A 20,774-nucleotide genomic window follows, 5' to 3' on the forward strand; every position below is an offset into this window, starting at 1 on the left:
TCAGCTCACCAAACTTGGGTAAGATGGGCTCGAATTTTCAGGCCCGATGATAACTATAATTCAGTAGCCCTAAAAGAGAACAAGGGAGCTCAGTAATTTTAAACATCAGCTTTTAAATGGAATAAATCTAAGGGGAAAGAGAACACACACACACTCAGCTGCTACAGGCAGACTGACCTGAGGTTACTGAGTGATGTGATCATATGGGGGATTCCTGTACTTCATTTGTCTCCTGGAATGTAGAACAGTTCTTCACTTCCTACACATTGAGAAGATGACAACTAAAGTTGCCAAGAGCATCCACTTTATCCTACTACTTTTGCAATTAAATACACACAGCAATATCCATCCATCCATATTTCTATTCATCAGACCACAGTATTTATCTATAGGTCAACCCATCCATTACCCCCACCAAATCAAATCAAATCAAATGTATTTGTCACATGCACATGGTTAGCAGATGTTAATGCGAGTGTAGCGAAATGCTTGTGCTTCTAGTTCCGACAATGCAGTAATAACCAACAAGTAATCTAACTAACAATTCCTAAACTACTGTCTTATACACAGTGTAAGGGGATAAAGAATATTGTACATAAGGATATATGAATGAGTGATGGTACAGAGCAGCATAGGCAAGATACAGTAGATGGTATCGAGTACAGTATATACATATGAGATGAGTATGTAAACAAAGTGGCATAGTTAAAGTGGCTAGTGATACATGTATTACATAAGGATGCAGTCGATGATATAGAGTACAGTATATACGTATGCATATGAGATGAATAATGTAGAGTAAGTAACATTATATAAGGTAGCATTGTTTAAAGTGGCTAGTGATATATTTACATCATTTCCCATCAATTCCCATTATTAAAGTGGCTGGAGTTGAGTCAGTGTCAGTGTGTTGGCAGCAGCCACTCAATGTTAGTGGTGGCTGTTTAACAGTCTGATGGCCTTGAGATAGAAGCTGTTTTTCAGTCTCTCGGTCCCAGCTTTGATGCACCTGTACTGACCTCACCTTCTGGATAATAGCGGGGTGAACAGGCAGTGGCTCGGGTGGTTGATGTCCTTGATGATCTTTATGGCCTTCCTGTAACATCGGGTGGTGTAGGTGTCCTGGAGGGCAGGTACTTTGCCCCCGATGATGCGTTGTGCAGACCTCACTACCCTCTGGAGAGCCTTACGGTTGAGGGCGGAGCAGTTGCCGTACCAGGCGGTGATACAGCCCGCCAGGATGCTCTCGATTGTGCATCCGTAGAAGTTTGTGAGTGCTTTTGGTGACAAGCCGAATTTCTTCAGCCTCCTGAGGTTGAAGACGCGCTGCTGCGCCTTCTTCACGATGCTGTCTGTGTGAGTGGACCAATTCAGTTTGTCTGTGATGTGTATGCCGAGGAACGTAAAACTTGCTACTCTCTCCACTACTGTTCCATCGATGTGGATAGGGGGGTGTTCCCTTTGCGGTTTCCTGAAGTCCACAATCATCTCCTTAGTTTTGTTGACGATGAGTGTGAGGTTATTTTCCTGACACCACACTCCGAGGGCCCTCACCTCCTCCCTGTAGGCCATCTCGTCGTTGTTGGTAATCAAGCCTACCACTGTTGTGTCGTCCGCAAACTTGATGATTGAGTTGGAGGCGTGCGTGGCCACGCAGTCGTGGGTGAACAGGGAGTACAGGAGAGGGCTCAGAACGCACCCTTGTGGGGCCCCAGGGTTGAGGATCAGCGGGGAGGAGATGTTGTTACCTACCCTCACCACCTGGGGGCGGCCCGTCAGGAAGTCCAGTACCCAGTTGCACAGGGCAGGGTCTCGAGCTTGATGACGAGCTTGGAGGGTACTATGGTGTTGAATGCCGAGATGTAGTCGATGAACAGCATTCTCACTTATGTATTCCTCTTGTCCAGATGGGTTAGGGCAGTGTGCAGTGTGGTTGAGATTGCATCGTCTGTGGACCTATTTGGGCGGTAAGCAAATTGGAGTGGGTCTAGGGTGTCAGGTAGGGTGGAGGTGATATGGTCCTTGACTAGTCTCTCAAAGCACTTCATGATGACGGAAGTGAGTGCTACGGGGCGGTAGTCGTTTAGCTCAGTTACCTTAGCTTTCTTGGGAACAGGAACAATGGTGGCCCTCTTGAAGCATGTGGGAACAGCAGACTGGTATAGGGATTGATTGAATATGTCCGTAAACACACCAGCCAGCTGGTCTGCGCATGCTCTGAGGGCGCGGCTGGGCCTGCAGCCTTGCGAGGGTTAACACGTTTAAATGTTTTACTCACCTCGGCTGCAGTGAAGGAGAGACCGCATGTTTCCGTTGCAGGCCGTGTCAGTGGCAATGTATTGTCCTCAAAGCGGGCAAAAAGTTATTTAGTCTGCCTGGGAGCAAGACATCCTGGTCCGTGACTGGGCTGGATTCCTTCCTGTAGTCCGTGATTGACTGTAGACCCTGCCACATGCCTCTTGTGTCTGAGCCATTGAATTGAGATTCTACTTTGTCTCTGTACTGACGCTTAGCTTGTTTGATAGCCTTACGGAGGGAATAGCTGCACTGTTTGTATTCAGTCATGTTACCAGACACCTTGCCCTGATTGAAAGCAGTGGTTCGCGCTTTCAGTTTCACGCGAATGCTGCCATCAATCCACGGTTTCTGGTTAGGGAATGTTTTAATCGTTGCTATGGGAACGACATCTTCAACGCACGTTCTAATGAACTCGCACACCGAATCAGCGTATTCGTCAATGTTGTTATCTGACGCAATACGAAACATGTCCCAGTCCACGTGATGGAAGCAGTCTTGGAGTGTGGAGTCAGCTTGGTCGGACCAGCGTTGGACAGACCTCAGCGTGGGAGCTTCTTTTTTTAGTTTTTGTCTGTAGGCAGGTATCAGCAAAATGGAGTCGTGGTCAGCTTTTCCGAAAGGGGGGCGGGGCAGGGCCTTATATGCGTCATGGAAGTTAGAGTAACAGTGATCCAAGGTTTTTCCGCCCCTGGTTGCGCAATCGATATGCTGATAAAATTTAGGGAGTCTTGTTTTCAGATTAGCCTTGTTAAAATCCCCAGCAACAATGAATGCAGCCTCCGGATAAATGGTTTCCAGCTTGCAAAGAGTTAAATAAAGTTTGTTCAGAGCCATCGATGTGTCTGCTTGGGGGGGGGATATACGGCTGTGATTATAATCGAAGAGAATTCTCTTGGTAGATAATGCGGTCTACATTTGATTGTGAGGAATTCTAAATCAGGTGAACAGAAGGTTTTGAGTTCCTGTATGTTTCTTTCATCGCACCATGCCTCGTTAGCCATAAGGCATACACCCCCACCCCTCTTCTTACCAGAAAGGTGTTTTTTTCTGTCGGCGCGATGCGTGGAGAAACCCGTTGGCTGCATCGCTTCGGATAGCGTCTCTCCAGTGAGCAATGTTTCCGTGAAGCACAGAACGTTACAGTCTCTGATGTCCCTCTGGAATGCTACCCTTGCTCGGATTTCATCAACCTTGTTGTCAAGACTGGACATTAGCAAGAAGAATGCTAGGAAGTGGGGCACGATGTGCCCGTCTCCGTAGTCTGACCAGAAGAACGCCTCGTTTCCCTCTTTTTCGGAGTCGTTTTTGGGTCGCTGCATGCGATCCATTCCGTTGTCCTGTTTGTAAGGCAGAACACAGGATCCGCGTCGCGAAAAACATATTCTTGGTCGTACTGATGGTGAGTTGACGCTGATCTTATATACAGTAGTTCTTCTCGACTGTATGTAATGAAACCTAAGATGACCTGGGGTACTAATGTAAGAAATAACACGCAAAAAAAACAAAAAACTGCATAGTTTCCTAGGAACGCGAAGCGAGGAGGCCATCTCTGTCGGTGCCGGAAGTAATAATAAAAAATAAAAAAAAACACCATTCCTTCAGCCATTCCCTCAGCCAACTACCTTTCATTGTGTTTGGTAGCCTGGCTACCCATTCATTTGGCCTTCCATCCACCCATGCCTCAGCAGGGCAAAGAAACAAATAATTGGGACACAGCATATTGGCTAAACCTGTAACATACCCCAAATCAGAGAAAACAGCACAAAGAAGAACTGCGCATGGCACGAACACCCTGCTGTGACAAATGAAAAGGAGGAGACATGTGCTTCTGGGTAGCACAGGGATGGGCTACTGACAGCCCAGCAGGGATGGGCTATTGGTGGCCTAATTAAATAAAACAAAAATAAAATGTATATATATTTAACATTTTTACAAATGTTTCTCTCCGCTGTCAAGAGGGTGGCCCCACGGGTTGGCCCCCCCACTAAATGTTGCTTATGGCCCCCAAAAGGCTAGGGCCGACTGTGACTGCATATGTGGGTATGGATGTGGGTACACAAACCCCTGAATCACTGCGCCCCCTCATGATTCAGATGCCCGCATCCCTGGTGTAGCAGGACGCAATAGCTACCTATGAGGGGTGGATAATTTAAGAAGGAAAATAAGATGCCCAGTAAAGCGTTTTAATGAAAGATTACAATTTTACGAGCAGGCAGTTCTTCTGTTACCAAGCTCCAGGATGATTATGCAGGGGTGGGGAGGAATATGGTTGCTGCTGTGTGACGTTGGCTTGTGTTCCCACAAGGTCACTTCCCTGAGGAGTCACTCTGCTGGCTTGATTTACACCAGGATTCAATATGCAGATTTACTGATGATGCAGCAGGATCCTGTTTGTGGATTGCCACCTCTGTGGTCCCCAATGCTCTGTGGAGTGGAGCAAAATGTGTCTGAGGTGTTCAAATTAACAGGCCCTATTATTTAACCTAGATTTTTTGGTGTGAATATAACTAGGCTTTGATTGGTTGGTTGCCTAATGAAGGCATTTTAATTTTGAAGCAGCCTTATTATTATTCAATCTTGTTACTCAGTTTAAGCACTACCAATTGTTACCTTTCCATGTAGGCTTGGAACACAATTGAAACACCGGTTAGGCCATGTTTTATTTTATTTTTTACCTTTATTTAAGTCATTTAAGAACAAATTCTTATTTTCAATGACGGCCTAGGAACAGTGGGTTAATTGCCTGTTCACAGGTAGAATGACAGATTTGTACCTTGTCAGCTCGGGGGTTTGAACTCGCAACCTTCCGGTTACTAGTCCAACGCTCTAACCACTAGGCTACCCTGCCACCCCATGTGATACAGTGAAGTTACCTCTTACTAAATTTCATGGACTCATTCCAAAAGCATACTTCCTCTGAGATGTGTCCAGCCTCAGACAGTTACTTGAGGGCATGTCCCTTCAGAGATGTGTCCAGACACAGAGAGTTACTGGAGAGCATGTCCCTTCAGAGATGTGTCCAGACACAGAGAGTTACTAGGGGGCATGTCCCTTCAGAGATGTGTCCAGCCACAGAGAGTTACTTGAGGGCATGTCCCTTCAGAGACGTGTCCAGACACAGAGAGTTACTGGAGAGCATGTCCCTTCAGAGATGTGTCCAGACACAGAGAGTTACTGGAGAGCATGTCCCTTCAGAGATGTGTCCAGACACAGAGAGTTACTGGAGAGCATGTCCCTTCAGAGATGTGTCCAGACACAGAGAGTTACTGGAGAGCATGTCCCTTCAGAGATGTGTCCAGCCACAGAGAGTTACTGGGGAGCATGTCCCTTCAGAGATGTGTCCAGACACAGAGAGTTACTGGGGAGCATGTCCCTTCAGAGATGTGTCCAGACACAGAGAGTTACTGGGGAGCATGTCCCTTCAGAGATGTGTCCAGACACAGAGAGTTACTGGAGAGCATGTCCCTTCAGAGATGTGTCCAGCCACAGAGAGTTACTGGGGAGCATGTCCCTTCAGAGATGTGTCCAGACACAGAGAGTTACTGGAGAGCATGTCCCTTCAGAGATGTGTCCAGCCACAGAGAGTTACTGGTGAGCATGTCCCTTAATTTCAATGTTTCCAGAAATAGAAAGTCATTAGGCGAGTGGCAGGTGATGGGCAGATTAAGAAAGCTCTGCAGTGGCAGCAGTCCCCTGATGAAGACACTCCATCATACTGGATGTATCCCTACCTCAGGCCCCAATCTATTCCCTCCTTCTCTCAGGCTACCATCATTTTAATCCTGCCCTCAGTCGGTAGAGTTGTGTAACAGCAAATATGGTTAAAGGACAGCGCTAGATGTCTTCAGGACTTTGAGAATAAATGATGCTCAGAACTGTGCCTTGATTATCTTACTGTAGCTATACCACAAAGGGCTGTGTTGTCAGTAGTAAACCTCCTCACCTCTGCACTGCAGCAACTGATGTGTAGGTGTGCAGCACAAAATGGCTGCCATGCGTGCTACAGGTGGGCTCATTGTTGGTGAAGGAGGCAAGTTACTTCCTCTTGACATTACAAGCACATTGTGATCTGGCAATATACAGTACATGTACATTTATGTAATTTTACATTTACATTTTAGCCATTTATTATCCAAAGCAACTTACAGGAACAATTGCGGTTAAGTGCCTTGCTCAAGGACACGTCGACAGATTTTTCACCTAGTCAGCTCACGGATTCTAACCTGCAACCTTTCGGTTACTGGCCCCAATGCCCTTAACCGCTAGTAGTTAATGACATATTTCTCAGAAAGAAAGAGTGATGGAGGAAGAAAGAATGATTAGTTGATTGTGCTTTATATTGCCAAATACTTCAGCCACCCAAGCCATAGACAGTTCACTCTGCTACCATCCGACAAACGGTACCAGAGAATCATCTCTCAGACCAACTGGCTCCGAGACAGCTTCTAACCCCAAGCCATCAGACTGCTAAAAAGCCGTAAGACTGCTAAATAGTTAAATGGTTACACAGACTATTTGCATTGACCCTATCTTGCACTGACTCTACGCACACTCACAAGACTATACAGTATATACACACTATAAACACACCATTACAGCCATTACAGTGAGTCCATCCTCCTATAGCTCTTCCCACAAGCCTCCTCTGATACACACTCACGAACACTACATTGACACTCACACACATGCATACCAATACAACACATACACACGCGCACACACATATACACACACACACATGCACACACATCATAGGCTGAAGGCAGGGTAAAGTGACTAGGCATCAGAATGGATAATAGTAAGTAAGAATAAGAAGATTAGCAACAGCATGTGATAAGTGTGAAAGTGTGTCTGTGTGTATGTTTGTGTTGTATCGGTGTGTGTGTGTGGGTTTTGTGTGAGTGTCAATGTAGTGGTTAACATTTTTACTATCTCTGCATTGTTGGGAAGGGCTCTTAAGAAAACATTTCGGCTCATTTCGGCTCATGATAAATCAAATTTGATATGAACTGCGTGGACGAGCAATTTCCTGAACTTCAGCAAGCTTGCAACAACTCCTAAAGCCAGTCTTATTGGAGCCATATTTTTTCTGTCACAATTGGTGCTTGAGGGAAAAATGTACAATTGCAAATTTGAAATAGGACTGCAACAGTGCATAAAGTTTGCTGGAGCTCTATGATTCACAGACACCATACTAATTGTAACAATTGGTGTTAATTAAAAATAGATGGTGATGTCATTCAACAAAATGGGTAGTGAACATAATGTTGTCACTCATCCCCATTACATAATATATTGAAATGCCAATGCTCCTAAGGTCTCCAGTGTGACGTGCTCTTAGCAATCTATTATGCACATAATTGACAGGAAATATGCTCTAACCGGTAGTGGGATCCATCTAAATGAGAAGAGGTGGATAGGATGTAATGCACCCCACAAATCAATGATCCTGCTCTGAATAGAAATTGAGTATGCATTGGAAAAAAATCGAAAAATGAACGAACATAGGAACAATGTTATCGTCCTGTCATTATAATCCAAATATGCTTGTGATTCTAGGTATCCTGGATTTTGGAGATCAGAGAAGAGACAAAGAGTGTGTTCTAGGGCCATGGTAGTTAGGACTATGAAACAGCATGGTCCCCCAGGGGTTCTGAGTTGTGTTCCGCTTAACAATCCAGATCCTCTAAGTCCTCCTTGGCCTGTTTCAGCTCTTTGATTGCTCCTTGTATTTTTATTACGTTGTATGACATTTCTTTCAATATTGTACGTATGTGTGTTTGAGAGATAGTGTGTTTGTGTCTGTGTGGAGAGAAACTGCCTGATATCCTATTGGGCATTCAGATTATCAAGGATGGTAATCTGTTTTTCCTGAATAGGTCATTCCACCTTTTGACAATATGATTCTTGGATGTGATCCACTATAGCACACATTGATCGAGGTAAAATGTCTATTGTATTTTCTGCATCCTCATGTGTGCGTGCGTGTGTCTGTGTATATGTGTGCAATACAACCAGAAAGTAATTTATTCTATGATAAGCAACAACAAAAGGGAGAAAAGCACCCTGTCAGCACCCATCAAGATGCCACTGTTTGATAGGCTAGGCAAGCACAATAATCAATCTACTTTGAAACATTATGCAAGGCTGCATAGAGCTTGTAAAATGTATTGTTTGGGCTTTTCTGTCAATAACTCTACTGTAGCTTTCTGACATTTTAGAGTTTGGAGTGGTGGAGAGATGCAGTGGTATGGCTGCTGCAAGCATACATACCTTTACATACAGTTACATTTTGAAAAGATTTTTAAAATGATGTTGTCCGTTGTGCTCTGATTCAGTCATAGTTTTGCAGAACATAGCATATCTACCCTTTGACAGGAAGGGGCATACTATTCAATGTTAAGCATACTATTCAATTGCATTCTCTGTTATTGCAGAGCACTATAATGGTTGAATCAATGTTGTTTCCAGGTCATTTCAATGAAATTACGTTGAACCAATGTGGAAGAGATGTTGAATTGATGTCTATGACCAGTGGGTTTTTAGGAGCCTGTCACTTTGTTTCCCCCCTGGTTTCAAGTTTTACCCCATAAGAGAGTGACGCCAGGATATACAGTACATCTGTTTCATTTCCTGCTTATCAACCTGTCATCTGGCACTGAATCAACATGAAAGACAGGAAAATGTTGTCACATTGTCAATCGCAAAGTGTTGTAGTGTTGGCTGAACAGGAAGTGGGAAAGAGGACGTTTAAGGACTCTAAACACATTTTACTTAGTGATTTGATGATTCGATTTACCCATCACTGCATTCTATGTCAATGTAATTGTATCAATATCTGTAGCTCTTTGCTCACCATGAAGTATTTGACTCTTCCCACATCTTCAATAACCCCTATTCACATGAGATTGGACTTCATGCAAGCTGCTAACGCAACCCCCACCTTCAAGCTTAGAGTTTTCTAACCAAGCCAAAGACTGAGTGAAATTCGTTTGAGGTTAATGCCAAGAGGTTTTTTTCTCTTAATCTCCTTTGCTTAGTAGCATCTCATCTGGCTTCTTGGAATCATGTGAAAGTAGTACTGAACACTGCCGATCATCTCATAATGGGAAGAAAAGGCACCCTTTTCAAGAGCACTCTCTTTAAAAAAATCTTTAAGTCAGACGTGTAGTCGGAACTAAAAGCACCCTCACATTTGACTACCCTAATTATGACATAGATTGAAGTTTGGCCTGGGAGAGAGGCCACTACTGCGACTTTTATAAGGGAAGTGTTATTCTCTAGCAGAAAGTGGGGCGCAGGCACAGTTTGAAAAAGTCCATTAATGTCTCACCTCTTTTGAAAGGAAACAAAGCCTTTAAAGTTCCTTAAAAGAAAATGTGTCTAATAAGCCGGTCATGGTACACGTCACAGATGGATATAAAAAGGAGGTACTTATAAAAGTGCTGCTTAGAAAGGCCTGCTGTGCTCTGGCCCAATTACAGCTTGCTTAGCTCAGCACCGCAGAACATGTATGTGCTAGCGTGACACACGTGAAGTTAAGATATTTATGAGCTGCTCACATGGTTGAAGCTGGTCGGGAGAATGCCAAGAGTGTGCAAAGCTGTCTTCAAGGCAAAGGATGGCTACTTTGAAGATTCTCAAACATTTGTTTCACATTTTTTTGGTTACTTTGTGAATCTATATGTGTTATTTCATAGTTTTGCTGTCTTCACTATTTTTCTATAATGTAGAAAATAGTACAAATGAAGAAATACCCTTCCTGAGTAGATGTGTCCGACTTTTGACTGGTACTGTACCTTGGCTGGTTCATTAAACCCGCAAATTCAGACAAACAAGGTATAATGGGTCCGCACTCAAAAAGATGTTGCTTAAAGTTGACCTCAATTTTGTATTATTGTATTATTTTCACTGCATCAGGGATAGCGTATACTGACGTTTCGGCTTTGCATCCTTCTTCAGTGTGTAGGCACAATTTTTTTATATATATAATAATGCTTGACATACAAAGGCATGATACAAACATTCGTTCCAATCATTCAATGAAATCAATGCGTGCTTGATGATTTACATGTGTAAATCTCTACTCAAGAGTCTAGTGAAATTGTAATGAAAACAATTTTCTCTATGATCACCCCCCATCCCAACACTCACATCCACACACACCGCAGTGTCTCTCGCCCCTACTGTTCCTGAAATCTTTGTCCTGATTCTCTTGCAGGTGACAGAGACTCGCACGGGCCCGCTGGGATGCAGCAGCTATGATAATCTGGACTCAGTGAGCTCCGTCCTCCTGCAGAGCCCAGAGAGCAAGCTCCATCTGCAAGGTAAACATACCCAACTGTATCTCTTACCGTACTTTCACTACGGGAGGCTACATTGGCTGGGTGGGGGGTGGGTTAAGGTCGGGGTCAGTCCAGTCTCCAGTCCATTTAGGAAAAACACTTCTTAGGTAGTTTTGCACGATTTGTGAAATTAATTTGAATCTATTTTGACTAATAAAACAGAGATGGAATCGAATTTGCTCCACAATTCCGCTGTCCTAATGATAATAATATGGTCATACAGGTTACCAGAGACTTTTATCTGTAGCGTGTGTGGCCCATGAAGTAATCTAACCCACAAGCCTGATGTTGCTAGTGTTGTTCAAACCCAGTAAGCATCAGTAGCAGTAGCACACCTAATTTAGCTAATACAGGTGTTGATTTGTTAATTAGTTGAATCAAATGTGACAGTGCTAGGCAAGGATAGAAGTATGCTACCGCTGTGGCCTTTCAGGACTTGGTATGAATAACTTTGGCTAAGAAGATACAACAGACATCTTAGAATTTTACATTTTAGACTATATACACATATATATATAGTACCAGTCAAAAGTTTGGACACACCTACTGATCCCAGAGTTTTTCTTTATTTTGACTATTTTCTACATTGTAGAATAATAGTGAAGACATCAAAACTATGAAATAACACATATGGAATCATGTAGAAACCAAAAAAGTGTTAAACACTTCAAAATATATTGTATATTTGAGATTCTTCAAATAGCCACCCTTTGCCTTGATGACAGCTTTGCACTCTCTTGGCATTCTCTCAACAAGCTTCATGAGGTAGTCACCTGGATTTAATTTCAATTAATAGATGTGCCTTTGTGGAATTTCTTTCCTTCTTAATGCGTTTGAGGCAATTAGTTGTGTTGTGACAAGGTAGAGGTGGTATACAGAAGATAGCCCTATTTGGTAAAATACCAAGTCCATATTATGGCAAGAACAGCTCAAATAAGCAAAGAGACATCATTCCATTGTTAAAATGCAACATGAAGGTCAGTCAATCCGGAACATTTCAAGAACTATGAAAGGTTCTTCAAGTGCCGTTACAAAAACCATCAAGCGCTATGATGAAACTGGCTCTCATGAGGACCGCCACAGGGAAGGAAGACCCAGAGTTCTCTGCTGCAGAGGATAAGTTCATTAGAGTTACCAGCCTCAGAAATTGCAGCCCAAATAAATACTTCACAACATCTCAACATGAACTGTTCAGAGGAGACTGCGTGAATAAGGCTTTCATGGTCAAATTGCTGCAAAGAAACCACAACGAAAGGACACCAATAATAAGAAGAGATTTGCTTGGGCCAAGAAACACGAGCAATGGATATTAGACGGGTGGAAATCCGTCCATGGTCTGATGAGTCCAAATTGGAGATTTTTGGTTCCAACCGCCGTCTCTTTGTGAGACGCAGAGTAGGTGAACGGATGATCTATGCATGTGTGGTTCCCACCGTAAAGCATGGAGGAGGAGGTGTGATGGTGTAGGGGTGCTTTGCTGCTGACACTGTCTGTGATTTATTTAGAATTCAAGGCACACTTAACCAGATTGGCTACCACAGCATTCTGCAGCGATACGCAATCCCATCTGATTTGTGCTTAGTGGGACTATAATTTGTTTTTCAACAGGGCAATGATCCAAAACAAACCTCCAGGCTGTGTAAGGGCTATTTTACCAAGAAGGAGAGTGATGGAGTGCTGCATCAAATGACCTGGCCTCCACAATCATCCAACCTCAACCCAATTGAGATGGTTTGGAAAAGCATTCCAGGTGACTACCTCATGAAGCTTGTTGAGAGAATACCAAGAGTGTGCAAAGTTGTCATTAAGGCAAAGAGTGGCTATTGAAAGAATCTGAAATATAAAATATATTTTGAATTGTTTAACACATGTTTTGGTTTCTACATGATTCCACGTGTGTTATTTCATAGTTTTGATGTCTTCACTATTATTCTACAATGTAGAATAGAACATAAAGAAGGGCGTGTAATTAACTAAATTACAGAAGTATATTTTTTGGCTTGGGTATACTTCTTTCACACACTGTATTAAAGATTGAAATAGTGACAGTAAATGCTATGCAATTATCAGCTTTGAGTGACAACAAAATTAGGTTGCATAGATAGAAAAGTAGACAAATGTAGAAATTAGCAGATTGCTTTTGAAGGAATCATTTGTGTCAACAGTTATCATCTCTTACTTTCCTCCTATGAATAATCATCATCAACCGTGCCTTAGACATACCACAGCTCCCAATGGGACAGTGATGAAAGCCACTGTAAGAGTGGTCACATTTCTGAGACAAGCTATCCTTTTTAATGTATGTAGTTTTTCCTCCAGTATAAAATTGCATCAGCAATTCGGAGCTCTTTTTTAACTACACCACTGCATCCCTCCCTGAAGGGATCATTAAATGCTGTTTGAATACAGAGAATTACTCTGTCTGTCATAAACGCTTTCAAGTTCCCCCTGCCATTCGCTCAAAGGGAATCAATAGGTTTTAAAAGGGCTTAATTCCCATGCAACCTCTGTATTGGCCTCTGTTGCTTGGAAGACTAACGTTTTGTCATCCAACTGATATGTGACAGGCAGATGAACAGCCTGTATCTATCAGGATGATACGATTTGAGGAGAAAGAGATGAGTTTTCAAATGCTGCTATTTCATGGTGTGTTTTTAAAGCTATTGTTTTCACATTATTTCAAAGTGGCTGATTATTTTTAAAGTGTTCTACAACTGAAATCTATCCTCCAAGGGCAATTATCATCTCCGAGTTAAGAGTTCATTAGAGAGCTTTTGTCATAAGATTGGTATTATAATGTGCCAACTATCACAAACTCCTCAAAAGTGAAAACACTTCAATGTCATTCCTGAGCTGGTGACACCTCTTTAGTCTTTGAGAGTCTCTTTAGAGTATTAAGATTGAATTATCATTTTATCCAGCTGGTGGTATAAATGGCTGTGAAAGATCAGTATTTCCATGTGAAAATGGTGGATGAGCATCGAAAACGTTGCTATTATATTCTTGTTAGTATTGCACTTATGTGGGAACATTGAAGCCACTGTATGCCAAAAGCAGAGGCTTTGGATATGTACAGTACGCTACAGTAGTTGACATGACATTACCTCCAAACTGTCCTTTCATTGTTTGAAGTGTCAAATTCTACTAATTAAACCAATGCTGGTTATTTGTGCCATTTGACCCTCAGGTCCTATAAACTGCACTATAGAGTAATCTGTCATCTCTCTCTGCTGGTGTACTTCCTCTCCACACATCCCCTCTTGGTATCATAAAAGATGGAGCTGAAGCCGAGAGGCAATATGCCCTCTGTGTATGTCAAGGCCCACATGCAGATGACAATAAGACATTGACAGCCTGTTCTCAAAAGGGTTTACTACTCTCAGCATATGAGGGAGGAGATTACATTTTGCACTTTGAAGCAGTCATTTTGTGGTTGTGGTGTGTGCGTGTGTGTGTGTGTGTGTGTGTATGGGTGTAGCTTAAGTGTGTTTCAGAGTGCTTAGATACCAATGACGCCAGTGGTGAAATGATGGAGATGGTGAGGTGATGGTTTCAATCTCACAGAAAGGGACGGTAGCAACATTCGAGCCAGACGACATTGACTTTATTTACAAGTGAATTACAAAAGGTAACTTTGAGGGAGTTGACGTAATTGTTGTTTGCCATTAATAAAATTGACTTCCAATTTCTCCCTCTGTTCCATAGAGCACACTGCAGGCAATAAAAATTGATGAAGGGAAAAAAATGCTGTAGGGAAAAAAATAGAACAACAATTATATGATTAGAAAATACATAAATAAAGGGAGGGATGAAGAATTACCAGGACACTCATTTCAATTACAGTACGTTATTTTCAACCAGGGGCACTCAGAAAAATATAGTTCTGCAGAGCAGGCTGCCGACTGCATGATGTTAGGATAAGAGCCAGCCAATCGGGACCTGGGTTCATCAGTTTGGATAATACAATAAATTCTCCTCATCCAATTTGTTTAAAAAATGATTTGGCCAATTCTCAGAATTCTCTCCAAAAAAGCAACTCTGATGGCCAACTGTAGCTTGCACAACGGCTTACTATTGATTTAATGCCCTAATGTATTTAATATTGGGACGATCCAGAGAAAATGTCCACAATAGCAATATCTACTGTCTGTTAGAGCACTAGGGATTTGTATCAAACTGTTCCTGATGGTGAAAAGAGTTGGGTGGATATATTAAAAAGACAGTCAATGTTCTTGGTACATTTAATGAACACCATCCATGTGTCTCTCAAATGCCCATTGACCTTTTTAGACAATTATAGAAAGAACAAAAGTGCTGTCAGTTAAAATGTGAGGAGATCACATCTGGCCAAAGTATGAGATCACCCACAGTGTTAACTAAAATAGCTTTTAATGGTCAAATACAGTATGCTAGGTGTCCTGCTTTTGAATGATCATGTCAATTAATTATATTTTGATATTAGGTTATATACTCAGCTAGTACAAAGTTCTGAGAACCATATGTTTTTGGAGCTTGGTGAGAGTGTGGTTGTCCTATGGTTATTTTTCACAGAACCTTCCCACAACTTTCTGGGAATGGTGCAGGATAGTTGCTAGGCTTTGGAACATTCTCAGAACATTTCAGGAACTTGACACATTTATTTTCCTGGTATTTCATTCCATAATTACATTTTTATTTCAATTTTGGTCATGTTCTAGCAATAATTGTCAGCGTATGCAGTACTGCTGTTGAAGTCAGGTGCAGGGGAGCAGAGAGTTGTGATCAGGCGCACTCTTTATTAGGGCAGAAGCACAACAAATGGACGCAACTGCGTCAAACCTCCAGCCGAAATGCAAAAAGAGAAATGGGCAAAATACAGTCACAAAACAAATAATCAAACCTCCTATGGGTTAAACAAGAATACCCAGTGGGGAAATAAGCCTGGAGTGTCACACTGAACATGAAACAAAACAATTCCACACAAGGACATGGGGGGGAACAGAGGAATATGAATATATATATATACAATGTGATTAGGGAATGTAAACCAAGTGTGCGGGGAACAAGACAAAACAAATGGAACAATGAAAAATGGACCGCCGATGTCTAGAAGGCCGGTGACGTCGACCGCCGAACGCCGCCTGAACAAGGAGAGGAGCCGACTTCGGTGGAAGTCGTGACAGTACCCCCCCTTGACGTGCGGCTCCAGCAGGGCGCAGACACAGGCCTCGGGGACGCAGGGCAATCTGGCCGGAGACGGTGGAACGCCCGCATCAGTTCAGGGTCCAACACATCCGCCACCGGAGCCCAGCACCTCTCCTCCGGACCGTACCCCTCCCACTCCACGAGGTACTGAAGGCCTCTTGCCCGACGCCTCGAATCCAGGATGGAATGCACGGAGTACGTGCTATGTCCAGAGGTGGCAGAGGAACATCCCGCACCATCCCGCACCGAAAAGGGGAGAGGTTAGTGGAGGAGTGGCGGAGCGAGTTCTGCGCCATCTCGAACCAGGGCACGAACGCCGCCCACTCCCCTGGCCGGTCCTGGCAATACGAGCGCAGAAACCTGCCTGCATCCTGGCTAACTCTCTCTAACTGCCCATTACTCTCGTGGTGAAAACCTGAGGTGAGGCTGACCGAGATCCCCAGATGTTCCATGAACGTCCTCCAGACTCTCGAAGTGAACTGGGGACCCCTATCAGACACTATATCCTAAGGCACCCCGTAGTGCTGGAAGATGTGTGTAAACAAGGCCTCCGCGGGGTGACCGGGCAAAGGGAGGAGACGACAGGACTTAGAGAAACGATCCACAACAACTAGGATCGTGGTGTTTCCCTGTGAGGGCGGAAGATCGGTCGGAAAATCCACTGACAGGTGTGACCAAGGCCGCTGTGGAACGGGTAAGGGATGTAGCTTACCTCTGGGCAGGTGTCTAGGAGCCTTACACTGGGCACACACTGAACAGGAGGACACATAAACCATCACGTCCTTTGCCAAGGTAGGCCACCAGTACTTCCCACTCAGACAGCGCTCCGTCCGACCGATCCCCGGATGACCAGAGGAGGGTGACGTGTGGGCTCAATAGATCAACTGGTCACGGACAGCAGACGGTGTGTACACACGCCCGACAGGACACTGTAGGGCAGTGGGCTCTGTACGTAATGCATGCTCAATGTTCGCGTCCAGCTCCCACACGACAGGCGCTACCAGGCAGGAGGCCTTGAGTATGGGAGTCTGATCCATGGGCCGCTCCTCTGTGTCATACAGCCAGGACATACATGCCTTCATATTTTGGGAACCTGGTCTGTAGGACAGGGTAAATACAAAACGGGTAAAAAAACATGGCCCACCTTGCCTGACAAGTGTTCAGTCTCCTCGCTGCCCGGATGTACTTGAGGTTGTGGTGGTCAGTCCAGATGAGAAAAGGGTGTTTAGCCACCTCAAGCCAATGTCTCCATGCCTTTAAAGATTTAACCACAGCTAACAACTCCCGGTCCCCCACATCATAGTTCCTTTCTGCCAGGCTGAGCTTCTTTGAGAAGAAAGCACAGGGGCGGAGCTTCTGTGGCTGCACCTCCTTTACCGATGGGTGGGAGTCGGCCAATTACACACGGCTGCAATGTGGTCACTCTCCATCTCCACCCCTGATGTCAGAATGCGATACCATAGGAAGGAGACGGCCTGCTGGAAGAACAGGCATTTCTCAGCCTTGACGTACAGGTCATGCTCCAACAGTCGTCCAAGTAATCTGTGCACCAAGGACACATGCTTGGCGCGTGTAGCGGAGTATATCACGACACCCTGCCAGTGCAGGTGCCTGAAAATCTTGTCTACAAAGGATTGGAAGACTGATGGAGCATTCATCAACCCGAATGGCATGACGAGATATTCAAAATGCCCTGAGGTGGTATTGAACGCCGTCTTTCACTCGTCCCTCTCCCGGATACACACCAGGTTGTAAGCGCTCCTAAGATCCAGTTTAGTGATGAAGTTCGCCCCGTGCATTGACTCAATCGCCATGGCAATGAGAGGTAGTGGGTAACTGTACCTCACTGTGATTTGATTGAGACCTCGATAGTCAATGCACGGGCGCAGACCTCCCTTCTTTTTCTTCTCCACAAAAAATAAACTTAAGGAGGCGGGTGAAGTGGACGGCCGAATATACCCCTGACGCAGGGATTCAGAAACATTTATCTCCATAGCCGCCTTCTCCGCTTGCGACCGGGATACACGGGACTCCTGGGAAGTGCAGCGTCTACCAGGAGATTTATCGCACAATCCCCCCATCGATGGGGTGGTAATTGAGTCACCTTCTTTTTGGAGAAAACGAGAGCCAAATCGGCATATTCTGGGGGGATGCGCACGGTGGAGACCTGGTCTGGATTTTCCACCGTGGTAGCACCAACGGAAACCCCTACACACCTCCCCGAGCACTCTCGAGACCACCCCTTTGAGCCCTCTGTTGCCATGAAATGGTGGGGTCATGATCAGCAAGGGAAGGCTTAGTACCACGAGAAATGCAGGAGAGTCAATTAGGAAGAGACTGATTCTCTCCTCGTGACGCCCCTGCGTCACCATGGCCAGGGAGATCGTGGCTTCCCTAATTAACCCGGACCCTAACGGTCGACTATCCAGAGCGTGTGACGGGAAAGGTCAAACCACAGGAAAAATGGGAATCCCTAAACGTGAACGCTATGTCGATAAAATTCCCAGCCGTGCCTGAATCGACGAGCGCCTTATGCTGGGAATGCGGGGAAAAACTCAGGAAAACAAACATGCACAAACAGGTGGTCAACAGAGGGCTCTGGATGAGAGTGGTGCAGACTCACCTGGGGTGACGCCAGAGAGCCCTGCCTGCTGCCTCGACTTCCAGAGGGACCAACCTGGCACCGATCGGCACTGTGCCCACTGCGGCCACAGATCGTGCACGTGAAGGTCTCTCCTCCAGCCTCCCTCAACACAGCCCCTCCCAGCTCCATGGGCACCGGAGTGGGGGTGCTGGAAGATGGAACCGACAGAGTCCTCTCTGGACTTCTGCGGGGGACCTGCAGGTTATCCAACTGGATGGACAGATCCACCAGTTGGTTAAATGTGATGGTGGCATCCCTGCAGGCCAACTCCCGCTGGAAGTCCTCGCGCAGGCTGCATCGGTAGTGGTCGATAAGGGCCCTTCCGTTCCATCCTGCTCCTGCGGCCAAGGTCTGGAATTCTAGGACGAACTCCTGGGCACTCCTCGTCCCCTGCCTTCGAAGTGGTCCAACGTTGGATCTTCTTCTCCCCACACGGCATTTGTCCACTCCAGAACTCTCCCGAGAGGCATGAGACGAGGGCGGACACCCTCTCCCTTCCCGATGGAGCTGGGTGAACGGTGGCCATGTATTGGTCCTGCTGTAATAGGAACCCCTGGCACCGTGCTGCCGTCCCATCATACTCCCTGGGAAGGGAGAGACGCATCCCACTGGGACCGGATACAGGAGGGACGGGTAGAGGTACCCCCGGTTGTGCTGGTCGAGGCGCTGGAGAGACTCCCAGTATGCGCTACTGGTGATGAAGTCAGGTGCGTGGGAGCAGAGAGTTGTGATCTTTATAAGGGCAGAAGCACAACAAACGGATGCAACTGCGTCAAACCTCCAGCCGAAATGCAAAAAGAGAAATGGGCAAAAAACTAACGTTAATAATCAAACCTCCTATGGGTTAAACAAGAATACCCAGGGGGTAATAACCTACCTGGAGCGTCAAACTGAACATGAAATAAACAATTCCACACAAGGACATGGGGGGGGAACAGAGGAATGTATATATACAATGTGATTAGGGAATGTAAACCAGGTGTGTGGGGAACTAGACAAAACAAATGGAACGGCGATGGCTAGAAGGCCGGTGATGTCGACCACCGAACGCCGCCCGAACAAGGAGAGGAGCCGACTTCGGTGGAAGTCGTGACAATAATAATTTGAGAACATGAAACGTTAGGAAACGTAGGAAACGTTATGCTGAAGTACCAAAATTCCCACAGACGAATTTTGCTTCCTAACATTGTTGAACTATTTGAGAACATTCCCAATGTAAAATGATTTGTTTTTAAATAACATTATTTGAACATTACTAAAGTTTTCTTTTGGAACAATAATTGTTCCGAGAACCTTTAAAAGAATGTAAAAACCACAATAAACGTTTTATTTAAAAACATATGCATTCTATTCTCAGCATCAACAAAACACTCTCTGTACTCTCTTATTAAGTGTGTTGGCTGCACCCACTAATTGGCCACACCTTCAAATAACCTATAATTTCCATTCTCAGAACGTTAATAAAACCACCCAGGCAACCTTTTAGGGAAACATAGTAAAACGTTCTCAGTACCTCCCTGCAACCTAAAATTGTACATTCCCAGAACAGGCTAAATGTTCACTTCCGCTCTCAGAATGTAAAAAAAATTTTTTTACCGGTAAGAAAACGTTTGACTTCAATTTCCAGAACCAATGGGAAAACGAAAACATGTGTTTCCACAACTTCCAGGGAACCAAATGTGTTAGCTGGTATAGCTTCATATATTTTATACAATGTGTAATGTACAGTTTATCGTGGCCAGGTCAGTTGACTAGGAAATGTAGTCTATAGTGTATAGAGCCTTTTTCCTAACCAGGTCTTATGGTCAGGAAAAACAGCTGGTCATAGTCACATACTCACTACTGTACACTAGTTTGCTGTTAACACAGTTCATGTGGAGAGATTTCAGATGGAGATCCATCAGCTGTCAGCCAGGCCTTGCTGGTTGAGACAGAAGCACTATAGCTAGACCAGGGCCCTTGGCCCGGGATTTGTAGGCTGGGCCTCAGCATCCCCTCCAAAGTCAGGACCAGAGGTAAGGCTAGGGCAGAAGAGATCATTACCTACGCAGTGGAGTAGGGGAGAGGTGTGGAGAGGCCTTCTGCTAAATCCTACAATTGTGTTATCTCAGGGGAAGGCCCTGCAGGAGCCCAGTCCCTGCACACTGCAGGGGCTTAACTGAGAGTTAGGGTGAAAGAACGGATCATTGTTCAGGCCCAGCGATGGGGGTCAGAAGGGAGGAGATGAGCCATGCCGAGTAGGCCTCCCAGCTAGCACAAAGTTCTGAAAACCATTTTTTATTTGGGGATTTTTTTTATTAACC

At 44.8% G+C, this 20,774-nt stretch overlaps 1 protein-coding gene across 1 annotated transcript in view; it reads left to right on the forward strand.

Moving 5' to 3' along the window:
- Positions 1-20,774, forward strand: part of LOC135517964 (BMP/retinoic acid-inducible neural-specific protein 1-like) — a 151,358-nt gene that overhangs the window by 82,194 nt on the left and 48,390 nt on the right. Inside the window, exon 5 of the mRNA XM_064942707.1 lies at positions 10,520-10,625. Within this exon, the coding sequence (XP_064798779.1) occupies positions 10,520-10,625 (106 nt within the window). The remainder of the gene's footprint in view (positions 1-10,519; positions 10,626-20,774) is intronic.

Source organism: Oncorhynchus masou, chromosome 28 (genome assembly GCF_036934945.1).
Source record: "Oncorhynchus masou masou isolate Uvic2021 chromosome 28, UVic_Omas_1.1, whole genome shotgun sequence".
NCBI classification, from domain to species: domain Eukaryota; kingdom Metazoa; phylum Chordata; class Actinopteri; order Salmoniformes; family Salmonidae; genus Oncorhynchus; species Oncorhynchus masou.